This window comes from Stomoxys calcitrans, chromosome 3 (assembly GCF_963082655.1).
Source record: "Stomoxys calcitrans chromosome 3, idStoCalc2.1, whole genome shotgun sequence".
NCBI classification, from domain to species: domain Eukaryota; kingdom Metazoa; phylum Arthropoda; class Insecta; order Diptera; family Muscidae; genus Stomoxys; species Stomoxys calcitrans.
The window spans coordinates 139,718,230-139,739,767 of NC_081554.1; the positions used below are offsets into that span (position 1 = coordinate 139,718,230).

The 21,538-nt window shown below is 45.0% G+C and overlaps 2 protein-coding genes across 2 annotated transcripts; one reads left to right on the top strand and one right to left on the bottom strand.

The window, feature by feature from the left end:
- Positions 1-2,311: 2,311 nt before the first annotated feature.
- Positions 2,312-4,646, bottom strand: LOC131996163 (histone H1-like). Its single transcript, XM_059365616.1, has 2 exons — positions 3,978-4,646; positions 2,312-2,320 (listed from the first exon to the last, which is right to left on the bottom strand). The coding sequence occupies exons 1-2, from the start codon at positions 4,644-4,646 to the stop codon at positions 2,312-2,314; spliced, it is 678 nt and encodes a 225-aa protein (XP_059221599.1).
- A 7,750-nt stretch (positions 4,647-12,396) lies between these two features.
- On the top strand, positions 12,397-12,776 carry LOC131996260 (histone H4). The gene has a single exon (XM_059365777.1). It carries the CDS (start codon positions 12,397-12,399, stop codon positions 12,706-12,708), a length of 312 nt encoding a protein of 103 aa, XP_059221760.1. The 3' UTR covers positions 12,709-12,776.
- The last annotated feature ends 8,762 nt before the right edge of the window (positions 12,777-21,538 follow it).

Consider the following 21,538-nt stretch of genomic DNA (forward strand, 5'->3'; position numbering starts at 1 on the left):
ATAACTTGAAGTTGTCGTACGAGGGAATTTTTTAAGTACTTTGTAAAATTTATAGATTCAATTAGATATTAGCAAAATCTCTGTAAATGAATTTGAATTTTGGAAAAAATAAACGGCTATATGAAACGCCATCAAACACACAAAATCGTGAACAGTGTTAAAAGTGTTTGTGTGACTTAAAAAAAAAAACCAAGTGAAAATGCCTCCAAAAGCCAGTGGTAAAGCAGCAAAGAAGCAATAGTCGTTGAGTGGCAGATCGTAGACTCAAGACACGAACTTGATTTGGCGAAAAGTGATTTTTATAAAGAGCACAAAAGAAATATAAAAAGCCTACAGTGGTTTGAACATTTTTGTGGGCCACTGACCAGTGACTGTGGCGTTGAAATGGAAGGTCAGCCTGAGAAAAGGGATGACGAAGAAGAAGAAGAAATTGAAGAAGCAGAGGATGCAGAGAAGCCAAAGAATGAGACGGTCAACGAGGTCATCCAAAAAATGGAAGAGGCTAGTCGCAAGCGAAGAAAGAAGAAGTCTGATAGCGACATTTACGAGAGCCTAAAGATGGGATGCTTGGTGGAAGAGCTCAAAGCAGCGAATGCACGCCTTGAGGAGAATGCCCGCAGAAGTGAGGCTGTGATTTTGGCCCTGCGAAAGGAAGTGGCCGAACTAAAAATGGCCATAGCAAAGCAATGTTTTTGTAATGCTTCTGATGGTCGAGTGATTGTTGCCCAAGCTACAAAGGGCATGAATTCACATATTGCTTCAGCTAGTGCCCACACTACAAAGGGCACAGCTGCTGGCAATTCAGCTGATGATGGCGTCCATATCTCAGTCGAGGATATGGATACGAATGATTTGTCGGCCGGGGTAGCCGAAAACCCCGGCACTGCGTTGAACGATGGAGCCTTCTCCCTGGTAAAGGCCAAGCGAATTCCGAAAGAGAAGAAGAATGAAGAAACGCTCCCGTTAAGAGATGTTGCGCACCCCGCAAAGACTGGTGCTATACCGAAGATACCGGCAGTAAAGAAGAATGCTGTCCCCCCAGCTGAGAAGACCCCTGCTACGGGCCACCCGGCCACCGTGAATAGAGAAGACAATGGAACCATGCCTGCGTTTATGGTTTATGATGTAGGTGTAAGAGAGTTATGCACGATTGTGTCAAGATCCCTGAACACGAAGGACTTCACCATCAGATTGGTAAGAAAAAGTTGCATAAGTTTGAGGGTAAGGGGTATAAATTCCTTTGAGAAGATTAAGAGTATGTTGAAGGAGAGGCGGTATAAGTTCACCACCCATACGCCTAAGGATTTGTTGCCCTATTCCGTTGTTATTGAGGGGCTTTCTGGGGAGTTTTCTAAGGAAGAGGTCGAGGAGTGTTTGGGCGGCCTTGGGTTCCCGGTCTATGTGCGGGGTTTGGTTAACCTTTCAGGGAACTTGTGGCTTCTTAGGGTGGGAAGGTCCACCGATTTGGGTCTCCTCTATGGGGTGAAAAGGATGTTGCATTGCAGGGTCACTTTCCGTAGGGACAGGGCCCGTGATCCCGTCCAATGTTATAATTGCCAAAGGTATGGCCATGTGTCCGGCAACTGCGGTTTGCCATTTCGCTGCTGTAAATGCAGCCAGCCACATGAACGCGGGGCGTGTCCGGTTCCGCCCAAGGATTTGGAAGGGAAGGAGGTTACCGATCCGGAGACGGGAAGGGTTACGAGGTATGAGGTGGTGCCAGTGAGTTCCGTGAATTGTAGTGTTGAGGGCCATACTGCTGGCTCGAGGGAATGTCCCATTCGTGCAAGAATGGTTGCCAGGATGGCAGAGAAGAGAGAGGAAATCAGAAATAGGGATATGTCTAGGTCGAATTGGGTGAGAGGACTTTCCTACGCGTCTGCTGCTCGGGCGAGCGCGGGCTCGGCACCATCTGGTGCCCCCACATCCGCCGGCGGTGCGGATATCTTTGCGGACTGTCAGCGAATATTGGGCGGCGACTTCGTTTCAATTTTCGCTAGGATGAGGGAATTTGCACCAAGGTATGCAGGCCTTGTTAGGGAGCATGGTGAGTCGGGGGCCATTACGGCCTTCTTGCGCTATCTCTGCAATGTGTAGTTCAGATGGGAGTGTTGAGGCAAGAGACATTTTTTGAAGATTTTTGGAGTTCAAATTTACCGCCTACACTGAAATGGGAGATCCTTTTATATGATGGTGAGGTCCTTCTATTTTTCCATAGAAGGCATGACGGTTTTGACATTCAGGACACTGATCCCTGCCTTGTACATATTGTATATAGTTATTTAGAATTACTCTAGAATTAAGATTATATTTATTCTTTCTGTATATAGTTATTTAGGTTTAAGATTTAGATTTAAGTATCACACCCCTATTTTTGGTACTATGAAATATTTCTTTTGGTTTTTGACTCGAGGTTAATTTTGATTTTGATTTTTGACGGAATTTGTAGTCATGGTCAAGAGCCGGCTACCGCATAATAACTTGAAGTTGTCGTACGAGGGAATTTTTTAAGTACTTTGTAAAATTTATAGATTCAATTAGATATTAGCAAAATCTCTGTAAATGAATTTGAATTTTGGAAAAAATAAACGGCTATATGAAACGCCATCAAACACACAAAATCGTGAACAGTGTTAAAAGTGTTTGTGTGACTTAAAAAAAAAAACCAAGTGAAAATGCCTCCAAAAGCCAGTGGTAAAGCAGCAAAGAAGGCCGGCAAAGCCCAAAAGAACATCACTAAGGGTGACAAGACCAAGAGACGCACCAAGCGTAAGGAGAGTTATGCTATCTACATTTACAAAGTGTTGAAGCAAGTCCATCCCGATACTGGTATCTCCTCAAAGGCCATGAGCATCATGAACAGTTTCGTCAACGATATCTTTGAACGTATCGCCGCCGAAGCCTCCCGTTTGGCTCACTACAACAAGCGTTCCACCATCACCAGTCGGGAAATCCAAACTGCCGTCCGTCTATTATTGCCCGGTGAGTTGGCTAAGCACGCTGTCAGTGAAGGTACCAAAGCCGTTACTAAGTACACCAGCTCCAAGTAAATGGCATACTTATTTCGTCGTACAATATTTTCCCTACAACATCAAAGGCCCTTTTCAGGGCCACAAAATAAATTAAAAAAGAGACTTAATTCGTTATTCAACTAACATTAATTTATATTTACAAATTTAAAGAAAAAATATATCTACCACTCACCCTCACATTGCCCTTATTACTTTTTTAAAATAAAATATGTATACTACCCATACTCTAATATTGCCCTCCTTGCTTAGCACCATCTACATCTACAGTAATATGATCAACACATATTGCTCTTATGCTCAAACACTCGGTATGCAACGTTGTATTGATGTTCGAGTATATGTGAGCGTGTGTGTTGATACTAAATTTTTTAGGGATGTATACTAGTATGTTAGCGTGAAATGGTGTAGAGATGTATATGTGGACTTATGCGTTTGTACGCGAGATCTATGGGTAGGTATGCTCGTAAAGAATGAAATAGGTATGCTAAGTGCGATTTTTTAAGGGAATATTGTACGCCACTCTCTTATTGGTTAGGTATGCTAAATGAGATTTTCTTTAACATTAAGTGATTTTCATAATTCTTAGTAATTGCTTTGGTTTATGACCCTAAGTGAAACAGTTAATCCAGTTGCGGAAAAAATCCCATTTAACATGTGATTACTTAAATTTCCTTAAAGGGTAATTTATTCCCATATTAGGTAACAATGGTATTAAAAGATTTCAACAGATGTTTTACAGCTACGAAAAGGGCTGTGATTAGCTTTTCCCTTAAAATTAACATAGTATTTATTAGGTAATTAAAAAATTGTTCGAGTTAAATTTGGTCTCTTTTTAAAAATTTTTTTGTAGCCCTGAAAAGGGCTGTTAGATATACTGCTTTCGAATATCGAAAATAATCATTTTGACATGATAAGTAATTTTGCATGGAAAAATTACTTCTTAGCGGCGGTCTTCTTGGCAGCTGGCTTCTTTGCTGCGGCAGCCTTTTTGGGCTTGGCAGCGGTGGTTTTTGCCTTGGGTGCCTTTGGTTTAGTGGCTGATGCTTTGGCGGCTGTTTTTGCGGGTTTAGCTTTAACTGTACCTGTCTTTTTGGCAGTTTTAGCCTTGGCCTTTTCGGTCTTCTTCTTCTCGGCGGTCTTTTTAGCAGCGGAAGGCTTCTTTGCAGCGGCTTTCTTTTCACCGGCTGCCTTTTTGGGTGCTGCTGCCTTCTTTTTCTTATCACCGGCTGGGGCCTTCTTCTTCTTTTCAGCGCTCTTTGCTTTAGGTTCCTTCGAGGCAGATGGGGACAATTTGAATGAACCGGAGGCACCCTTACCTTTAGTTTGGATCAATTTTCCACTAGCAACAGCGCTCTTCAAGTACTTCTTGATGAATGGGGCCAATTTTACAGCATCAACTTTGTATGTGCTGGCCAAGTATTTCTTGATGGCAGGCAATGAGGAACCACCACGTTCTTTCAATGTTTTGATGGCAGCATCGACCATTTGTTGGGTTGGTGGATGGCTTGGGGCAGCAGAGGGTTTCTTTGCCTTGGCAGCGGCTTTCTTAGGTGCCTTTTTCTCAACAGCGGCGACTGGAGATGCGGTGGCTTCAACAACGGCGGCGTCAGACATGATTTCACTTATATTTTTCTTTTTAAACACACTTTAACACTTTGTAAATATACACTCACTACTGGTGTACGCTGATTGGTTGAAAATATGGTTTCAACCTTTAGACTAGTGATGGCTGGGTACATCGAAATTATGAGAAGTACATAGTAGTCAACTACGAAATTTTGCGAAACGTTGTGTGGAAGCGAATAAAAATTTTTACAAAAGTTTTCACAGAATTATTCATTTTACGATGAGATAGTAACAATTTCTTTTTATTTTTTATACAATTCTTCTAGTAGAGATATCCAGCTAATCATTAAAGAAAATCCGAGTTAATTATCTTTAAGCGTTACCGAGTTATAAGGGTAACATTCCTGGCGGCTTTATTAATCGATTTTCTCTCATTCATTCTCCGCTGTAGCTCCAATCTCTTAGGACATTCCTTTGAGCTAGCAACGTGCCCATCGGCGTTGCAGTTCGCGCAGTGTACCACCTGGTGTCTTACCGTCGTTCTGACCACGTTTCCGGTTGTGGGATCCAATCTGAGGTCATCCCCTCCCTCTGCCCCAGCGATATCCTCGTCTTTACCCCCAAGGGTACAATTTCCTGGGCCATGCGATTCCGCCCACTTGACACATCTGTATGGCATCTTGCAATTACTTGAGACGTGCCCGAACCTCTGGCAGTTCCTACATTGCACCAGTCCCTTCCTTTTCCTCCTCTCTATCTTAACCTTACAGTTAAGAATGTATTGCATCCTTCGGAATGGCCTCGCATCGACTCCACCCTCCACCTGCACAACCCACCGATCACCTCCCAGTTTTATAATATGCCCCAGCCTCATATCAGCAACAGTCTCGCCAATGTACGACCGAAGGTCATCAACATCGTAGGTGTCCGACAAACCCTTAACCATCATGGTGTACGGCTTCACATCACTGGGTGTGAAAGTAAAGTAATTCATGCCCTCATTTCCTAGCATAACCTTGACCTTATCATAATCCTCACGCTTATACACACGAAGATCTAGTCTATTCTTGTTTATCACCTTAACAGTAAATAGCTCACTACCTATAGCCTGTCTTACTTTCGATGTCAATGTCTTCACATTCGCATTATAAACGGTAAATAACGGAGGGCTGGCCTTACCTGTAGATACAGAATCTCCTCCAGTCGTCAACTTCTTTCCACCGCCCGTGGAGGTTGATGGACTCTTAGTAGCATCAGTTGTTTTAGTCTCTTTTCTGGGAGTTGTCTTCACTTTAGCAATAGCTCCTGTCACCGGCTGTGTGACTTCTTCTGTCATCATTACATCATGGCTAACATCGGAGCCAATATGAACCTTAGCTTCAGGTTTCCGGGTCGTCTTAAGAACCGCCCCTTTTCCTATATCCAATTTCTTCGTCGCCGGCGGTGCGACTTCTTCAGGCTGGATTGTACATTCTCTTCTAGCTTCAGAAGCCCAGTCCAAAATCGGTGCAGTAGTTTTCTGCAGATTCGCCTCATCTTCCTGGCTTTTCTTCATTCCAGCCAGCTCAGCTCTAAGTGCTTTATTCTCCTCACGGAGTAATTTTATTGTATCTTCTGTAAGTGCTTTATTCTCCTCACGGAGTAATTTTATTGTATCTTGCAGCTCTTTAAGGATTTGATACAGCTTCTTGCCTTCAGTGGGTGAATCACCATCCCGTTGGGCTTTTTTCATCTTGCGCTTTCTATATCTATGGCTCAAGACAATCGGGATATCATCAGATGTGAAACCGGCTCCATCGGATTTTGTAGCATCATCGACATTAGTTGTAAAGGCAGTCATCGCCTTGCCATCATTGAATGACTGGCTGGAGGTTGCACTCAATGATCGAGAGGTAGCGCTCAATATTTTTCTTCCATCAATGTTAATATGTGCCGTTGTGCAATCACCAAAATTGCTGGCTTTATCACCAGCAACACCATTCAATGGGCCTTTATTATTTGCCATAGTCAATAGCATAGGCCTCATGCTGATATTCTTTTCAGTCGGGATCAGAAAATTGTCTCTGACGACAATATTTGAAGCATTTGCAACTACAGTGCGCAAATTCTCAATTAGATCAGTTCCCCTGCCTCCTATGCGATCCCCATAGTTTTGAGGTACGTCATCCAACTTATTCGAAGGAAGTTCCAGCACTGGCGCCTTCTCTTGATTCTCAAAATTTCGAGTGATCAAACTGGCAAATCAAACTTTCTGCGCAGCACTGACGACTACTATTTCTTCTCACTGGTTGCACTTAACAAAACTCAAAGGTCACTTTCACCAAGAGATTAAAATTTATTATCAAACTTGTTTCCTCCGCTATTGATGTTATCACAATGAACACTAAACACAGAATCTCAAACTGAAACGAAATTGGAATTTCTTAAGTGCCGTAAGTGAGAAGAAATAGTAGGCACCAGTGCTGCGCAAAGGACAATAATTTGCATTTTGGTGCCTTTAAAACTTGAGAAGCAAGAGTAGGCATCAGTGCTAGAATTTTTACAAAAACTATCAGATGACGTCCCTATCGATTTTGAAAATCGCATAGGAGGCGGTCAAAACACGAAGATGGAGAAATTAAGCGAAGTAGTGGCTAATGACTCAAATATTATTGCTGGCAACGAAATAGCACGCAAATCTGAGAAGAGAAAATCCACTGAAAAGGATTATCATTATAATAACATAAGATATGAAGCAAAAATAAGAGAACAAAATAAGCAAATCGAGGTTCTTAATACGAATCTCAAGATGACCACGGAGAAGTTTGTGGAAGCAGATGCAAAAAGATTGCACGCGGAAAAGCGAGTAGATGATCTGGAAGCAAAGTTAAACAGCCTCATGAAAGACCTAGCGGGCAAGGAAGTCCGTGTTAATCTACAACTGCCGAGAGAGTGGGCAACAGCAGATTCATATCAGCCCAATAATACTAAGAAGGATGACTGGAATGTTGATTCTAATTTAATTAATGGTGATGTGTCAGTGGGAAGCCGTAGCACTGATATACCGGAGAATAGCCAAGTAACTCCGATGGAGGAAGAAGCTGCTACTGCCGTGCAGCGGGACAATGAAGAGGCTGTGAATGCCGAACAGCAAATGGATGGTGAAGCTGGTTTCATCAAGGTGCCGTCTAGAAGAAGTACTGGAGCAATTCCGAAACAGACAGCAAAGAAGTCCACGAAGGATCATAATATGAATACGAAGAGTAACGAGGATAAAGGTAAGGCCAGTCCACCTATGATAAAAATATACAATGTTAATATTAAGAACTTCACGAAGGAGATTACAGGGCTGTTAGGTCACAGCATATTCACACTTAATATTGTAAATAGAAACATGATAGGTTTGATGGTAGGCACGGTTCAAGACCATACCATGGTCAAACAATACCTTGAGAGGGAGAAGATCTCATTTTTTACGTTTACGCCTAGGATTTTAAGGCCATATTCGCTTGTAGTGAGAGGACTCTCAGACACGTATGACGTGGATGACCTCAGGGAGTTCATTGAGGAGAGAAAACTGAATCTGAAGGTAGTCAACATTATTAAGGCATTTAATGACAGGTGGATAGTGCAGCTGGATAGGGAATCTGACATCGGCGCATTTAGGAAACTACGATACCTCCTTAACTGTAGGGTCTCGATAGGTAGGTACAGGAAGAAAGGCATAACGCAATGCAGAAATTGCCAGAGATTCGGGCATGCATCTACCAATTGCAGTATGCCATACCGCTGCGTTAAATGCGGAGGCGACCATGGCCCAGGAAAATGTGCAGTTCCCAATAAGGAACAGGAGAAAGAGGTGCTGAAGACAGATCCTGAGACAGGCCAAGTTGTGAAGACAGTGGAGCACCCAGTAAAGTGTGTGAACTGTGGGAACGAGGGCCACGTGGCTAGTTCGAAACAGTGCCCGGTCCGCCGGAGGATATTGGAAGGAAGAACCGGAAATCGAAAGGTCGTTGTTAATATGGCGCCACATGCTGGTGTGGCACCTACGACTGTTGAGATCCCATTATCGCGAAATACCGCCTCATCAGTGGGTGCGACGAAGGCTATACCAAAGAATAATAGTACTGTTTCCTATGCGGGCGCAGTAAGGAACAGGTCGACGGACGGTGGTGCATCCCCAGCGACTGCTACGGATATTACAGGAACCGTGACACACACCATGAGGTTCTTCGATGGAGAATGTGAGAGACTTCTAGGCGGGGACTTCCTCACTATATTTAACAAGGTTGGCGGTTATCTTGCTGACTACAGGAGATTGAAGACCGATGAAGAGAGGACACGCGCCATGGTAGGGCTTATAGCGACTCTAGTGATGGACAGATAATGACCTATAAGTGCATCTTTATTAATGCGAACTCGCTGGTGTCCAGATGTAAGAGACACTATATGCACTATAGATTGACTAGTAGGAATAGGATATGTTTTAAAGGATATAGATCCTTTATAGGAAATAGGACAGGCGGAGGCGGTGGTGGCACCGCTATTTTTATGAGGGAGGGAATAAGAGGTGAGAGGATATCGGCGGACCTAGGCAGGATAGAAAATACTGTAGTCAGGGTGAGTACAGTCAATGGAAGAGGATTTATTATAGCGTCTCTATACCTGAGGCCACTGGATACACTGAGGATGGCAGAATTGGAGGCCTTGAAGGGTCTTATAGGTGCAGACGAGGCGATCATAGGGGCAGACCTGAATGCCAGACATGTGCAATGGGGAGATCATACTGATAATGGCAGTGGCAGGACATTGGCGAGGTGGTTGGAGCGCGAAACCATACTAGTACAGAGAAGAACGGCGGGACCGACAAGAATTGCCGCGCAATCCCGCTCATATATAGATTTCTTCTTGACGACAGTCGGGATAGAGAGGACAGAGATCGAAAGGAGCGAAGGCGGTCTTCGGACGCTGGATTTCGAGTCAGATCATATGGCTGTTCAGCTCGATGCTGAGATGGAGACGCTGGCCACGAGGACACCTACAGAGATGTATGACTATACCACAATTAGAACGCAGGCATTCAATGCCAGGCTTGCTGCTGAACTGGCGACATGTGCGTTGCCGGATGATCGCAACGTAAACACGGAGGAGATAGATGCCGCTGTGGAGGGTGTAACAGTGGCCTTCAAATCTGCAATGGAGGAAAGTATCCGGAAGTTTAAGCCCAGGAATGGTTTAATGCGAGAGTTACCCGGTGACATCTTGAATCTTATTTCGCAGAAGAAGACCTTGAGGAGAAGGATGCATAGACTGGTAGATGTACAGGAGGCAATGACCATCAGGGCAGTGGTCAGAAATTTAGACACTATAATAAGAGAGAGAATAAAATTATTCGAGGATGACCTCTTTGTAAGACAACTGAACGGGATAAAACCAGACAACAATATGTATCGGAAAATACATGCTTTCACTGGCTCCCGAAGGAGGAAGGAGATAGGGCAACTGGTTGACGATACTGGAAGGACGATTTTAGCTGACATGGAGAAAGCCGAGACACTGGCGGAAACATTTTCAAAGATACAAGGAAATTCAGGATTACGAGACGATGATGGCGTTACAAGAGAGGAGATTTACCGCCCAATGACGACATTTGGAGATTCCCACCTTGCGAACGGGAATATGCTACCTGGAGCCAGCCCTTTGCCGATGAGACTGGTGAAACCAGGGGACATAGGAGCGGTACTTAGACGCCTGAATAATAAGAAGAGCTCGGGAGAAGATGAGATTCCCAACTATGTCCTGAGAAGGGCTGGCGAGAGGTCATGGAGGCACCTTGCAACGCTATTTAATCACTGTCTAAATCTGGGTTATTTCCCTGAGAAATGGAAGAGGTCCAGGGTGATACCGATATTGAAACCGGGGAAAGATCCCACTCGTCCCGAAGGATATCGACCAATATCCTTGCTTTCCAATCTGGGTAAGATGTTTGAAATATTCGTTCTGGAGAGAATAAACGAGCATATAGAGGATAAAGAAATACTGTCTCATGCGCAGTTTGGATTTAGGAGAGGTTTACCCACCGGTCACGCACTCATGTCTCTGGTGGACAAGATAAGCAGAGGACTCAACAGGAAGAGGGCCACAGTAGCTGTCAGCTTGGATTTTGAGAAGGCCTTCGACACTGTGTGGCAAGAAGGAATACTGCAGAAGATGGAAGGTACCCATGGATTTAATCCATGTCTATCCAGGCTGACACGCGACTACCTGAGCAGTAGAAGCTTCACTGTTGAAATTGGAGAAACCAGATCTGCTGACAGAGACGTTAAGGCAGGAGTGCCACAGGGTTCGGTGCTCGGCCCTGTCTTATATAACCTATATCTGGCAGACTTGCCAAGGCCGGAGAGCGATGAGACAGTAATAATATATGCCGATGATATAATCGTGGCTGCAACAAATGCCAGGGCGAAGACAGCCGAGAAGAATCTTACGAGATACCTGGAGAGACTGGGAGAATATTTCACGCAATGGAGGCTGCGACTGAATGTTCCAAAATGCCAGGCGATCATTTTCAAAGGGAAAAGGGGCAGTGTATATAGGAATGCCCGTTCATATGTTCCAAGGATAACAATCAATGGAGAGACCATAGGCAGTACCAGCACGATTAAGTACTTGGGTATCATGTTTCAGGAGGACATGTCCTTCATAAAACATGTGGACTACGTACTTAGAAAGGGATGGGCTGCCTTGGCCAACTTCAGAGGTCTGTTGTCGAAGAGAGGAGGGCTGAGCAGAAAGGTGAAGACTGCCTTATATAGACAGGTGATAAGACCCACGATGACGTACGGATTCCCGGCATGGTATACCATCAGTTCCCATCAGATGGAGCGAATCAGAGTCCTCGAGAGGAAGATGCTGGCTTACTGCCTCGAGATTAAAGGAAGGCTGGATATCACCGGCTCCTATAAGAGACCTTCATGTAGGGAGATCTACCGGGAGGGAGGATTGCCGCGCATTGACGTATTCATGTTCGGTTCTGCAGTTGGCCACCTGTCGAAATGCCAGGGCCATGTGAATGACTTGGTCAGAAATTGCGAGTTGGCAGCGGGAGAGCTGCAGAATATCCTTGATAATAGAGGTCATCTCACGCCTATGTGTATGCTGGGATTGATTGAAAAGGGTCTAGCATTTGACCGGGAGGATAGATTACTCTTTTATCACCGAAGATACGGCGAATATGGCCTTGATAACATGGTGTACAACACTGCACAGTGAGATAGCGGGGAAAGCATATTTTCTTTATTATTTTTATTATTTATTATTTTTATTATTTTGTTTCATTCATGATTTTGTAAATAGTTTATATTTTCTGTTTGTTTACATGCGATGGATTGTTTGTTTTGTTTTTTCTGTTTTGTTTGGCGTTTTTTGTAAATAGTAGACATATATTAGTTTTAAGTAGTATGTAGGTAGAAGGGAGAAAGATGAGTTGGAGATCTCGGTTTTTTTTATTCCATTTTTCCGAGGCATATGAAGATGATGAGTAGGGCTTATTGCTAAATATTTATTAAAAACTGAACGGACTGGCCTTTGCCAAAGTATACTAGTAAATAGAATAATACATCTCTAGATAGACATAAGTGCTTAGAGGATAAGGGATATATATAAATATATATAGACAATAGATTTAAGTGTGATTTACATACATTGTAATAATGAATTATATGGAAAAATAAAAAGACAAGTATACATGGTAAGTATTAGTTCTTGTGCATAACTTGTGAAGTGAATTTAATTTAAAAAGTGAAAAAGTGAAAAAATGACTGGTCGTGGTAAAGGTGGCAAAGGCTTGGGAAAAGGTGGCGCTAAACGTCATCGTAAAGTGTTGCGTGATAACATCCAAGGTATCACCAAGCCTGCAATCAGACGTTTGGCTCGTCGTGGCGGTGTAAAGCGTATCTCTGGATTGATTTACGAAGAAACCCGTGGTGTCCTGAAGGTGTTTTTGGAAAACGTTATTCGTGATGCTGTCACCTACACTGAACACGCTAAGCGTAAAACCGTCACCGCTATGGATGTCGTCTACGCTTTGAAGAGACAAGGCCGCACTTTGTACGGTTTCGGCGGTTAAACATTATCTTGACGCTATTTTGGAGAAAATTTTAAAAACTTTAAAACTAAAACAATCGGTCCTTTTCAGGACCACAAAACATATTTAAAAAGAGATATTTCTTGTTATAAATTTTTACTAAAAAAATACATAAAATTTATTTGAAAATAAATATTACCATTTTTCAATTTGCCGTCGGCCAAAATGTAGCTTCTATAATATACATACATACATGACGAAACTAAAACCGACGCCATTAGAACAATACGATGAAACGATGGTATACAACACTAAAAAGCATACATACACACAGATACCAAAATGCACGCATATACTACCATTAAATGTTTCCTTTGCTTGGAGCTGCTAACTTTGTCACAAATGTACGAAGAGGGACGATCGTAGATACTTCGTTTCGATGTTTTGTTATTACATATGCCAATTTTTCTTAGCATCAGAAAATGAACAATGATTACCATGTGATATTCAAATGTAAAATAAATAGTTTTTACAGTACCCTAATGGTAACATTGATCCTATTAAATGCCGATAATCTTGAGTAGGGTCGATAAAACTAAATTCTTATTATGTTAATGTATGCAAATAGGCGAAATGTTGATGCATGATAATTGATAACTGATAATTATGACATGTATATTAAAAGACCTGCAATAGTCGATAAGATGTAAACATATTTGAAAATGTTTACCTATAAACAATAGATGGCAGATTTTTTTGTATTTACGCCTAAAACAGGATTGTTTAAGGAAATTTCGAATAACGAAATTGCTAGCAAATTACCAAATCCACTGAAAAAAAAATCGACCAAAAAATATTTTTTTTTAAATTTAACTACAATTAAAATTTTATTTATTATTTAAAACTATTTTTTAAGTAAATTTTCTTGATAAAATAAGGGGTTTGATATAGTTTTTTCTCTTTTAAAAAAATTTTTGTCGTCCTGAAAAGGACGGATTGTTGTTGATTTATACGATGGCCTGTATTTACATTTTTTCTTTGATGCTCGTAGATAATTTAAGCCTTCTTTTCGGTCTTCTTGGGCAAGAGAACAGCTTGGATGTTTGGCAATACACCACCTTGAGCAATGGTGACACCGGACAGCAATTTGTTCAATTCTTCGTCATTACGGATAGCCAATTGCAAGTGACGGGGGATAATTCTTGTCTTCTTGTTGTCACGAGCAGCGTTGCCAGCCAATTCAAGAACTTCAGCGGCCAAATACTCCATGACAGCAGCCAAGTAAACTGGAGCTCCGGCACCAACACGTTCAGCATAGTTGCCTTTGCGCAACAAACGATGGATACGACCGACGGGGAATTGAAGACCAGCACGGTTGGAACGGGACTTTGCCTTTCCCTTAACTTTGCCACCTTTACCACGACCAGACATTTTTAGTTATTTTTTTTTTTTTTAATTCACTTCACTTAGCACTGAAACACAAATGATATTAGTTCGCAGTTTTGTTTTGTTTTTGTTTTTGCAAAAGGCCATTTTTATTGATGAAATTCTTAAATTTAATTTACAAAACAACCTTAGAAAATAAAGATTCCGTATACAATATTACCCAGCAAAAAAATATATCAGGGTCTTCCAAATTCAGTTGAATACAACAGGAGTAGCAATATACATCACACTCTTCATTTAAAATACATAAGAAAAAAAAGATTAGATCATGTCACCCGAAAATTTAGCACAAACTTAAAAAGGGCAATTCTCTCAAAACTTAAAATTTAAACTTAAAAAGGTAACTTAAACTAAAAAGTACATAAATATAAACCTAAATAATATATACAAGAAATTAAAAACTAAACGATATCTAAACTAAAGACTATGTACACTATTTACATCGACTCGACTCCGGGGCACCCCTTCCGCGAGAACATCATTGCGCAGCGTCATATACTGCATTTAAAACATTAAAGGAGTCACTTCTCCTATGGTAAAATATCAGGACGTCATCAGAGAACAGCATCCCTTCATCATTCAAGTTGGCAAGGGCCGACGGGCGTAAATGCCTCATAGTGACCTCGGATGAAGTGTCCGGAGGATGGTCAAGAGAAGCTTGAACAATCAAGTTACTAGAAGCTCGAGAATTTTCAAAGTATCTGAGGGCGCTCCTAACCATAAACACGTCAATCCTAGGGAAATCAACGGCCCCATATATCTGCCTGCACGGTGTACTCCTGACAGAACCATCCACCACAACGTGTCTCCTCATCCCAAGGCATGTCCTAATGATCCTCCTTTCCCATACACGTAGTCTTTCCATCTGGTGTGACGAAATACCACACCAGGCGGAAAAGGCGTATGTAAGTATGGGCCTGATTACCTGTCGGTAAATCAGAACCCTTACATCAGGAGGAAGACCACCCCTCATGCCGAGGAGTCTGCAGTAGCCAAAGTAAACAGACTTGGCCTTACAGAGCACAAAATCAACATGTCTACAGAAGTCGAATCGACCGTGAAAAACAACGCCCAAGTACCTCATAGAATCCTGCACACGAATAATCCGGCCACCTATACGAAGCACAGGGACATAGCGTCTGAAATTCGGATAGACAATCCGTTTGGACTTGCCGCTAAACACGACTGCCACACACTTATCAACATTGAGCCTCAGGCCCCAGTCTTTGAAATAGCCATGCAGAGACGCAAGGTACGCATTGAGCCGTCCGGTGACCGTGCTGGCCCTTGGACCAGAACTCACCACCAATACGTCATCCGCGTAGGTCAAAAGCAAGCACCTTTCAGGGGGTGCAGGAATGTCGCAAACGAAGATGTTGTACAACACCGGTCCCAGCAGAGAACCTTGCGGCACCCCTGCTGAAACGTGGCGCTGCACAGACATCTCCTCGCCGACTTTAACCCTATATACGCGCCCCCGAAGGAAGCTTGCTATCATCCTACATGTCTGATGATCAAAGCCAAAGGACTGGAGCTTATAAAGAAGGCCGTTGTGCCAGACCGTGTCGAACGCCTTGGAAAAATCCAAACTGATCGCAATGGAACCCCACCTCTTCTCGAAGCCCCCAACAACAAAGTCGGTGAGGGCTACAAGTGCGTGCGAGGTCCCAAGGCCAGACCGAAAGCCGAACTGGCAATCGCGCAGAATCCTCCTGTCCTCAAGTACATCCTTAATCCTGGAGAGAAGAAACGCCTCAAGTAGCTTGCCAAAAGACGAGAGTAAAGAGATAGGTCGATAACCCGTGGCAGAGAGTGGATCGGCGCCGGGTTTCCTAATCGGGACCACCATGGCCTTCTTCCAAGCTCCCGGGAAGTAGCCAAGATTCAGACAATGATTGAAGAGGACAGCGAGAAAGGTATGAACCAATTCATCTGTCCTCTTCAATACAATGTCCGGAACTCCGTCAATTCCACTAGATCTTTTCGAAGGTCTGGTGACCAACATCTCGCGCACCTGGACCGAAGAGACAAAGCCCCCCCTACTCCACTCCGACCTATCTGAAATCGTAGAACCATCAGCCATAAATACCCTAGAAAAAGTCACCAGCGGCGTCCCATCATCCACATCAGCCACAGCACGATCCACCATGGATCTGAGTGAGGTGTCAACCGAGTCCATCGCATCCTGCACACCATCCAGGGTCTCAGCGAGACATTCCGCCTTACCCCTATCATCAAAGATGATCGATCCATTCGACGAACGAATCCCCTCTATGCGCTCCCTAGCGGCAAGACCTGCAGCGGACTTCACCTTTCCGTACGTCCAGGAGTTGACCCGTATCCGCTCCAATCGCTCCCTCATACGGTCCTTCCCGTAGTTGTATATGGCACCCTCAATAATCCTGCCCAGGTTTCGGATATCCGCACGGAGAATGAGATGGCGTCCGGGATCCCCAGACCTATGCAACACTCTACGCAGACGTTTACGCTCCTGGATAAATCGTAATATATGCGACGGCAACGGGCCAAGGGAAGCGGACCGGGGGGTAACCCTCGGTGTGGAGCCCGCAATAGACTCGCCAAAAGCAGAGGAAAGGTCTTCTATGCAAACATCAATCATCTCGCGATTCACATTCGAGTCAGTCGGAAGAGAAATGGCCGGTAGACGATCTCCTAAAAGTCGCCTGAAGCGGCGGACATTCATCTTTGGGAAATTGAAAAAAGTCGTGGGCTCACGCGGTTGCAGATCAATCAAGGCAAGGGGAAACCGGACCGCCCTATGGTCCGATTCAAAGTCATGTGTCATCAGAGGAGTCCCATCCCTCGGAGGTATGCCGGGGGTCCAAAGAAATAAATCAATGTGCGACCCACCCGAGCCATTCGGTCTGGTCGGTTCGTCGGTGGGACCCGTGTCAAATTCCGGAGAATCGATAAGGAATCTATGAAGTAAACGACCCCTAGAGTCTGCCTCGGTGCCTCCCCAGGCGGGATGCTTAGCATTCAAATCGCAACCTATCAAAACTTCATCAGTACCAGCCAAGGCGACCAAGGAATCCAAATCACCAATTCTAAGCTCAAACTGCGGGCGCAAGTACATCGACACAAAAACCACCGACGAACCATCCGACCTCCAAACTCTGCTGGCACAAGACTCAATCAGGCCAGTACCAATCACAACCTGTTCAGACCTAAAGGTCTCCCTTACTAAAACCGCCGTGCCACCACCAGCACCTGCCTCCCTGTTCTGCCTATAAACCACATAACCATCCATGGAGAATCTATGCCTGTTAGAGAATCGATGTTCAGCGATCAGTAAAATATCCGGGCAATGCTCATCTATAAATAAACGAAGGAAGTGTCTCTTGCTCAACGAAACAAGTGAATTCACATTAATAAAAATGGCGTTCAACATTAGAAACCCTGTATATGCATAAGAAGGCCCAACAACGCACTGGGGCCGTTCCCTTCTCTCTCCAGCCTGTCAAACTCAGGACCAAACTCCCTGATACTGGCCATCACCGACATCAGATCCCTTCCAAAGTAGTCCCGACAGGACTCAGCAATAGTCCTGCCGCGGCGGTGAATATCCTCCATACCAGGACGCGGGACCCCCAAGGGGTCAGGCAAGTATCGGTCGCGAGCCGAAAAATCCTCGAAGTGAGCAGTGCGCTGGGGGGCGCGGGATTGTGGGGCGCCGAGGTGTGACCGAGCAGCCGAAGCATAGGATACGCCTGAGTTCAAATTACTCAACCGAGTAGTTCGGGCCCTGGCTTTATCCTGAGCCACCTGCTTCCTTTCGGTCACTTTCCTCAGAAGAGCCTGGCGACTTGGGCAGGTGCGTGAGCTGGCCGCATGACCAGCCACGTCACAGTTCGCACACCGCAGTTGGCTATCGCCAGCTTCGGTAGACTGCTGTCCTTCGTCGGCCTCCTGCCCCTTAGGCGGTACCCCACAATTACCGGGGCCGTGTGAACCAGCGCACTTGACGCAGCGGTACCTCATGGTACAATTCGCAGACACATGGGAAAATCTCTGGCAGTTGAAGCATTGTGTTATGTCACGGCCCTTACTCTTACGCAAAACTACCTTGCAGTGGAGCATCAAGTCAACCTTGTACAGCCTCTCAACATCCGTGTCCCTACCAAGGCGGACAACCCACTTGTCCGGTGACACATTGGTCGCATCCAAAAATACGACCTTAAATTCAAGCGAGGAGAAGAAATCCCGCACCTCATCCTTCGTGAACTCCCTGGACAGCCCAACAATCAAAATAGAGTAAGGCAACAGTTCCCTAGGGGTGTGCGTATGTGCCTCATACCCACGTTCCTTGAGCAGCCCCTTGATCCTCTCAAAATTCTCAAGCCCTCTAACTCTTATAGAAATCGATGACTTACCTGCCAACTTAATGACGAATTCTTCCTTCTTCAAATGGCGCAACAAAATCGTCGTTGCCTCTCTAACACCTACATTATAGAGGGTTATCGCCGGAAGGAGTCTCCCAGAGACGCCCTTAGCCATAGTCGTATCACTAGAACCAACAGGTGCCGGAGCCCTTGGAACGGCACCGGTGTTAACTCCTCCAGAGCAAAATGATGTCTTCGTTGCCTTGGGAGCAGGCGATTTATCAGTCGTCGTCACTGTAGTCATGTTAGTTGGTGCTGCCAGTGCACCAGCAGAAGATGTAGATGCCTTCGTCGCCTTGGGAGGGGGCGGCTTCTCAGTATTAAATATTCCGAGTAAGCCATCAAACACACAAAATCGTGAACAGTGTTAAAAGTGTTTGTGTGACTTAAAAAAAAAACCAAGTGAAAATGCCTCCAAAAGCCAGTGGTAAAGCAGCAAAGAAGCAATAGCCGTTGAGTGACAGATCATAGACTCAAGATACGAACTTGATTTGGCAAAAAGTGATTTTTGAAAATAAACATAAAAGAAATATTAAAAACCTACAGTGGTTGGCAGATTTGAACATTTTTGTGGGCCACTGGCCAGTGATTGTGGTGTTAAAATGGAAGGTCAGCCTGAGAAAAGGGATGACGAAGAAGAAGAAGAAGAAATTGAAGAGGCAGAGGATGCAGAGGATGCAGAGAAGCCAAAGAATGAGACGGTCAACGAGGTCATCCAAAAAATGGATGAGGCTAGTCGCAAGCGAAGAAAGAAGAAGTCTGATAGCGACATTTACGAGAGCCTAAAGATGGGATGCTTGGTGGATGAACTCAAGGCAACGATTGCACGCCTTGAGGAGAATGCCCGCAGAGATGGGGCTGTAATTTTGGCCCTACGAACGAAAATGGCCGAAATGGAAATGGCAATGATGGCCAGTGCAAAGCAAAATTTTAGTAATGCTTCTGATGGTCGAGTGATTGTTGCCCAAGCTACAAAGGGCATGAATTCACATAATGCTTCAGCTAGTGCCCACACCACAAAGGGCATAGCTGATGGCAATTCAGCTGATGATGGCGTCCATATCTCAGTCGAGGATATGGATACGAATGATTTGTCGGCCGGGGTAGCCGAAAACCCCGGCACTGCGTTGAACGATGGAGCCTTCTCCCTGGTAAAGGCCAAGCGAATTCCGAAAGAGAAGAAGAATGAAGAAACGCTCCCGTTAAGAGATGTTGCGCACCCCGCAAAGACTGGTGCTGTACCGAAGATACCGGCAGTGAAGAAGAATGCTGTCCCCCCAGCTGTGAAGACCCCTGCTACGGGCCAACCGGCCACAGCGGATAGAGAAGACAATGGAACCATGCCTGCGTTTATGGTTTATGATGTAGGTGTAAGAGAGTTATGCACGATTGTGTCAAGATCCCTGAACACGAAGGACTTCACCATCAGATTGGTAAGAAAAAGTTGCATAAGTTTGAGGGTAAGGGGTATAAATTCCTTTGAGAAGATTAAGAGTATGTTGAAGGAGAGGCGGTATAAGTTCACCACCCATACGCCTAAGGATTTGTTGCCCTATTCCGTTGTTATTGAGGGGCTTTCTGGGGAGTTTTCTAAGGAAGAGGTCGAGGAGTGTTTGGGCGGCCTTGGGTTCCCGGTCGATGTGCGGGGTTTGGTTAACCTTTCAGGGAACTTGTGGCTTCTTAGGGTGGGAAGGTCCACCGATTTGGGTCTCCTCTATGGGGTGAAAAGGATGTTGCATTGCAGGGTCACTTTCCGTAGGGACAGGGCCCGTGATCCCGTCCAATGTTATAATTGCCAAAGGTATGGCCATGTGTCCGACAACTGCGGTTTGCCATTTCGCTGCTGTAAATGCAGCCAGCCACATGAACGCGGGGCGTGTCCGGTTCCGCCCAAGGATTTGGAAGGGAAGGAGGTTACCGATCCGGAGACGGGAAGGGTTACGAGGTATGAGGTGGTGCCAGTGAGTTGCGTGAATTGTGGTGTTGAGGGCCATACTGCTGGCTCGAGGGGATGTCCCATTCGTGTAAGAATGGTTGCCAGGATGGCAGAGAAGAGAGAGGAGATCAGGAATAGGGATATGTCTAGGTCGAATAGGGTGAGAGGACTTTCCTACGCGTCCGCTGCACGGCCAAGCGCGCGCTCGGCACCGTCTGGTGCCCCCACATCCGCCGGCGGTGCGGATATCTTTGCGGACTGTCAGCGAATATTGGGCGGCGACTTCGTTTCAGTTTTCGCTAGGATGAGGGAATTTGCACCAAGGTATGCAGGCCTTGTTAGGGAGCATGGTGAGTCGGGGGCCATTACGGCCTTCTTGCGCTTCCTCTGCGATGTGTAGTTTATTTAAGTGTGTTTTTCTGAACATCAACTCTTGTGTGTCCTTACGCAGGAGACATTTTTTGAAGATTTTTGTTGACGACCATGGACCTGATGTGATTTTGTTGGCGGAACATAAGCTTTCCAGTAGGCACCGCTTTGAATTGGAGGGATATGATGTTTTCAGACAGGATAGACAGTCACGCGGCGGTGGCACTGCGGTACTTGTGCGGAGTTCTTTTCGCAGTGAGAGGATACATATTCGGACAGGAGGCATAGAATCCTGCGCTGCGAGGGTTTTTACGAGGGATGGCGGTTCAGTTGCCTTTGTTTCGCTTTATCTTCGTCCTGGTGAACCCTTGATACCATCGGATTTGGAGTCGATTATGGAGCTGCACGAGTCTGGCGAGGTTGTGGTTGGAGCAGACCTCAATGCTAAACACCCGTCCTGGGGTGGCACGGAGGTGGACCCCAGGGGAAGGCGGCTGGCCAGGTTTTTACTTGACTACCCTGATTTTGCGACGTGCCGGTGCGATAGACCGACGAGACCGAATGCATCCGGGGGGACTTACATAGACTTCTTTTTGTTGACTCCTGGTGTTCCACTCACGGGCGATGGGGGATTGTCGAGAGCATTTGATTTCGAGTCAGATCATAGGGCGATCCAGGTGACTCTAGGTATAGGGCGACTTGAGATAAGGAATCCCAG